The following is a 6,381-nucleotide window of genomic DNA, read 5'->3' on the forward strand; positions in this document are numbered from 1 at the left end:
ATTTTGTAGATTTATTAGCAGCTGTGTAGAGCATTAATGACACCCCACCTGCAACAAAACTGTCAGTTTTGCTGCATTTCCTGGTCCCAGAACCACTTTAGTAACTTTATGCAGATGTGCCTCAGCTTCTGCGAGAGGCCGAAAAGCAGGCAGGAAGGGTGTGTGTGTGTTGAGTGGTTTCCTTTCTAGTAGCTTGACTGATCAGAATGAGCGGAGGGTGTGAAGGGTGTGTTCTCGTTGGGTTTTTGCGGTGGCACTTATGCTGCTGGTACTAGTCGTCTCTCTTGTCACAACACAACTTGTGTGTGATGTTGCAAAGAGCAAAAAGGAAGAAAAAAGATGAACACGCACACGGTCCTGCTCGTTAGCTGTTGAGCCTGCGCTCGCCTTCCTGTGGCTCGGGTCTTGAGAACCTCAGTGTGTTTGCAACTTGTCCATGTGACTCGGTTTCCGTTGCCTGCCTGCTTCCGTGAAGAGTAACAAAAAAAAAAAAAAAAAAAAAAAAAAAAATAAAGGGGCACTAGCGCTTCAGTAAAGAGAGGAGCGCTGCAGCTGAAAGTCACACACACACGAGACGAGAGCTCTGTCTACAGCAGCAAGTCACTCAGCGATATGGTCAGGGGATCAACCGTCAGTGGCTTGGGAAATCCGCATCTAACCACCAGTGTAAGTAAATGCACTAAGCTCCGTTCAACCACTGCAGTATGCTAACAAACACGGCTAAATAAGCAGATGCTGAATGTTTGACAACCTTTAAGCAAGATATGGGAATGACATGCTCTGAAAAACAGACATTGCTTCGCACTTCTTATGCAAGTTGGTTAAAGCCTCTTAAGCGTCAACTCTGGGATGGATTTTTAGTTCACAATAATAGAAGGAATTTATATGCAGGGTTGCATGATTTCAAATTGTACTGTACGGCACTTTTTTTTTTTTTAATCCAACCAGTGATTTTTATCTCGAGCGGGTTGTGTGTTATCTTTTAAACAAGTTTGTTCTCAGAACAGTAGTCATGTGCGACAAAGTGCACAGCAAGCAAGCGGCGCGCAGCGGTGGAGTCGCTGTGAATCCTGAAGATTGCCGATAAACCCGGCAACAAAAGTATAGCAAAAAAAAAAAGTTGGCATTAAAAGATTTGTCGTCGACATGGCATTTCCATGTAATAATAATAATAATTAATAATAAGTCAGTATTAAACGTGCATCGACTAACAATGCGTGCCGGCAAAAGGGGAACACAAAACCTCCCTATTTCAAACGCATGACAGCGGTTTGAGAAGAAATTTGGGAAATTTTGACCAAAGCTTCCGTTCTCATGAAAAAAAAGCCACTTTCTGCTCCCTGATATAGGATCTAAATTCAAAAATTCTAAATCTGTGAAATACGTTAGACTGTCGTGAGCATGTAGATTAATGGAAAGAAGTTACATGCAGCGTACATCTCAGTTTTTAGGATTTCTAACCACTGGGAAAAATAAAAATAAATTATGGACCAGATATTTTAGGCATGCACTTTTAGTGCCAACAGTTCAGCGTAGTGTGACAGTTAAGGATTTGGGAAATTATTAAAATGGGAAAACACAACCTTACGTAATTCATATAATAGAAAATGCATTTTTTCACTTGCAGTATGACCATTTTTTTTTCTTATTTTGAGTCAGAAACTGAAATCTAGCTTTGGCAATTGCGAAAAAAGAGCCTTACTTTTAAATCAGCTTAACATCAAGCAGCTATTTCATTATTTTTGCTTTCATTTCTTCTTCTCCTTGAGTAAGTGCAAGGTTAAAAAAGTTACCATTGAGTAATTTCAGCTATCTTTCGTGGCACAAAAGATTGTTTTATTTATTTATTTTTTGGTAAACAGAAATGAAACTATTGAGAAGTGACAACTTTTTTATTTTTTTGTCTTCTTTCTTTTTTCTTTTAACAGTGAGAATGATAAAATGCCAGACCAAGGTCTTATTCCCGTCCTATTTTGCTTGTTGGCCATGTGGAGAATCCTGACACCCGTCTCAAGCCATCCACAATACAGTCCCTGCAAGCTGGTAAGATGCATCACTTTCATTTAGATTAACAATAGAAAAAGTGTGAAATATACAAAGACAAAAATAAAGAACACGGGAAGGAGCTGCGTCCAAAAGGCGCTGGCTCTGCAAAACATTATTTTACTTCCTTAGGATTATTTATGAACTTACTTAAAAAAACAAACAACAAATTAAAGTTATTCCTAGCTATTGAGAATATGTAAAATCTATAAAGTAATACATACATGCTCATAAAAATACAAAAAAAAAAAAATCTAATTAAGAAAAGAGCAAAAAGTGATTGTTAGAAAAGGTAATAAAATACTACTGCACAAATACAAACAATTATTTAGACCAGAAATATGACACCATAAAATACTGCTGAGGAAATCTGTAAATTCATGACAGATTTCCCAATACAACCAGACTAAGTAAACATTATAAAATATTTGCATCAAAAACTGATTAAAACTGAGTAAAATACACTAAAAATAGTTTTTTGAGTTATTGTCTGTGTTCACTCATTTGTTGCTATTTTTTATTTTACGCTCAACACACAGGGCAGAAAGCTGTAAATTACTATCACTACTTACCTAACATATCAACCTATTTTACATACCGACCCTAGATAAGGCCGGCACATGGTTTGCAGAACGTTTTTGACTGAGTGATAAGAGGAATGTTGAGATTTTTTTTATTTTTTTGTATTAGCCTCAGTCATTTGAAATTTTTGAACCAATCGCAAAATAGTTCTCATGCACATGAAAAAAACCGTTCTGCTCAGATGATGTGCTGAGAACAAACTGCAGCTCTCCTGAAAAGAGAGAAAACGAAAGGTTGGCTTTGTAAAAGTGGGCTTTCGTTGTTAGTAGGACGAGGTCCAATCAGCAATCTAAAACTATAATCTAGCAGGAATTTATATATATATATATATATAAAGCGTGCTAATATAGCAGTAGTAATGCCGACATAGCGTCCTACCATGTGGATGATTATATCAATGTGATGTGCTGTTGAAAGTAAACTAAAAATCTAACTAAAAGAGCTTTGACATGATGATCTTTAACCCCACACTTAACCCGATGCTACAGTCCACAACGCTGGTCTTTACTTATGTGGAAATATTTATTTTTCTAAAGTTTTGGTCGTCACTTCAAATAAAACCAGATTTTTATTACTTTTTGGAACGATGAATTCATCCTCCTTCATGACTAACAACACAATGCAAAAACTGAAACCTGCGTCCTTTTGTTTCTCTACAGGTACAAAAAGCAGCGCTGTGCAACAATGGCAGCCTCTCATCTGTACCAGAAAGACTGTCCGGGAACTTAGAGGAACTTCAGCTCAACTACAATCAAATTAAAACACTACATAACGTCTCTTTTCTTCGCTACCCATCACTAATCACCATAACTTTAGCTTGCAATGGTCTGGAGAAAGTACAATCAAATGTTTTTCGAGATTCACAATTGTTAGAGAACCTAAACCTCGCAAATAACAATATAAACATTGGCTTTGAGGAAACCAGTCTTGCATTAAGAACGCTACCTAGTCTGAGATTTCTAGATCTTTCTGAGAATAAGCTTACCGATGAAATGGCTTCCACTCTACTTCAAAACTTATCATCCCTGGAGTACCTCAATCTTTCTGGAAACCTCTTGCAGAGATTGGATGAGACCTCGTTCAGGGATCTTCATAACCTCAAAGACCTTGATCTCCAAAGAAACATAATGTTTGAAATTGACAGCGCCTTCGGGAGCAACCCAAAGCTTCAGAGGCTCAACTTGGCCTTCAACTATCTGCCTTGTCTGACTGACTTCCACATGACTCAGTTGGTCGTCCTCAATGCCAGCTACAACTTCATCGAGTGGTTTATCTCAAGGCAGGATCTCAACGACACTTTCCAGCTGGAGACGCTTGATCTGTCAAATAACAGGCTCTTCTTTTTTCCTTTCTTGCCCACACGCAGTAAATTGCAGAACCTTTATCTCTCGCACAACATTCTCAGATTCTATGAGCATTTAGCAGACAATCGCACACTCCAGAACGCAACCACAAGTGTTGAGTTCTATAACCTAAAAAAGCACATAAAAAATGTGACTGCTCAGTTGTGGGGTGATGACCTTCACGGTGATGTTTCTTCTCTGGACACTTTAGATTTGAGAAGAAACCGAGTGGATTATTTCCCCGATGGATTTATTCAGAAAATGCCCACCCTGTCAAGACTCTGGATGGCCACGAACTGCCTGGAAACACTCAACTTCTCAACAGAACAGTTCTCCAGCAACTTGTACGAACTGGATATTAGCAACAACAAACTGAGCCAGGTTTCGGCGAATGATGGGTCGCTTAGCATGCTAGGCAATCTGACTTACGTCAACCTGAGTCGGAACAATCTGAAGGAGCTACCTTTTGGATTATTTTCTTCATTGCCAAGAATCCACTCTGTGGACTTGAGCTATAACAACATTGGCATTTGCCTACCCGATGAAAGAAAGATCAACACCAGAAGCATTACAGAATGCTTGCAGTGGAACAACATTGACTCCCTTAGGCAGCTTCACCTTAGAGGTTGCAACCTTGAAGCTGTCCCAAACTCTGCATTCACAGGGTTGTCGCTAACCCACCTAGAACTGTCTGACAATCCTAGGATTGATGTCCAAGATTCATTACAATGTTTAAGCAGGACGTTGCAACATCTGGGCTTAGGAAACACTCAAACACGAGACATTGACTTGTCCCACTTTCAAAGTCTGAAGTCACTTAATCTATCTAGGAACTCTCTTTACCATCTTCCCAAATCACTTTATCAGATTGACCTGAAAGTCCTGGACGTGAGGGACAACAGACTGTCCACCATCCCTTTTGGTGAAGCTCGTACACTAGCCTCAAAACTTCAAACTATTTTCCTCAGTGGAAATGCATTCAACTGCTGCCAAACAGAGTGGTTTAAGATATTTGAAAGTGCAAAGACAATTAATATGGTTGCAGTGTCAGATATTGAATGCCAAGATATCCTACAAACGACGCACAGAGTGCAGGACTCAGAAAGATTTTATTGTTTAGAGGCAGGGGAGTCAATCCTCTGGTACATTCTGCTTCTTTTGCCCATTTGTCTTTTTCTGACCGGAATCTCTATTGTTACGTTCCTCACCTACAAGCCCAAACTCCTACAAACATCGATCAAAAAGAAGTATTTGAAGCCCACGTCCTACTGATACTTTATAAACACCAAATGTGAATGCATTTTGTACATTGTCTAGATGTTGAAAATAAAATAAAATGCACTTCAAAAGCTATCCACAGTGATAACCGCATCAACAAAGGTGAATTTAACTGTGTCCTATTGCCTTGTATTGCTCCTTGAACTGTGGTTAAAAACCAGCCCGAGTCCTAATACCGTCATGTAAAACTGTGGCTGTGTTTTTGTGGGTCTCGGTTTGTCAGTATGTGGGTGTGTGTGTGTGTGTGTGTGAAGATATGCAGAAGTAGAGTGATGCAAGCTGTAGCTATAAGCAGCAGAGGAAACATGAAATTTCCTGTTTTGCTAAGATGTGCAGCAACTGCCCAGTTCTGTATCTCAGAGAGGAGGGGTTTGGGGCTTTCTTCCCATCAGTGAGACGAAGACGCTTCATCGACATGCGATTCCAGTGCGCTGGTGCGTGCGAGGAGTCACTCTGGGTCACCTCGGCTCAGTCTTTTCAATAAAACGTGCTGCACGATCTGTGTCGACGCAATGTTTTATTCACAAATCGATGAAAATACGACCATCTGTGGCTGTGAAACAACAGCTCAACATTATGCTGCACAGAATAAAGCAGCGGGGCATTCACACTCCTGTGCGTGCGATTTGTGTCGCTGTGTAGTAGCGGGGAGGCTGGTAGATAAGTGTGCAGTTGTATAAAGTGCCGGAGTCAAACCAGAAGGTAACCAAAATACCACTGTGGTGATGCTCAGGGTCATGGTGGTTGGAACATAAAAAGAGAAACCAGAGTGAAGCATTCTCCGAGTCTCAAAAACTTCATTAGTTTTGACACTGCTTTTGCCTTACGCATTATGAGTCAGTAAAAAATCAAACGTGATTTCAGCTTTTATCTTGCTTTAAAACGTGTTGAAAAGGAGAAAATATATATATATATATATGCGCGAGTGAAAACTGGGTCAAAATTAGGTGATGCAATATTGTCAACAGAGGGCAGAAGCTGATAAGAGTGAGAAATAAACTCATGGCTTGAGGTCTTTGGTTCAGGTGTTGGTCGTTTATGGAAACAGTGTGGCCCTGCACAGATGATCATCATATTGATGTCTTAAGAAGAGTGTAAGGTGACCTTGAAACTGAAATACTACAACACATAGAGG

The 6,381-nt window shown here is 39.8% G+C and overlaps 1 protein-coding gene across 1 annotated transcript; it reads left to right on the forward strand.

Moving 5' to 3' along the window:
* The first annotated feature begins 499 nt into the window (after positions 1 to 499).
* Positions 500 to 5,742, forward strand: nrros (negative regulator of reactive oxygen species). The gene is made up of 3 exons (XM_007566587.2): positions 500 to 666; positions 1,929 to 2,043; positions 3,285 to 5,742. Exons 2-3 carry the CDS (start codon positions 1,942 to 1,944, stop codon positions 5,238 to 5,240), a joined length of 2,058 nt encoding a protein of 685 aa, XP_007566649.1. The 5' UTR covers positions 500 to 666; positions 1,929 to 1,941; the 3' UTR covers positions 5,241 to 5,742.
* Positions 5,743 to 6,381: the final 639 nt, after the last annotated feature.

This window comes from Poecilia formosa, unplaced genomic scaffold, assembly GCF_000485575.1.
Source record: "Poecilia formosa unplaced genomic scaffold, Poecilia_formosa-5.1.2 Scaffold193, whole genome shotgun sequence".
Lineage (NCBI taxonomy): Eukaryota > Metazoa > Chordata > Actinopteri > Cyprinodontiformes > Poeciliidae > Poecilia > Poecilia formosa.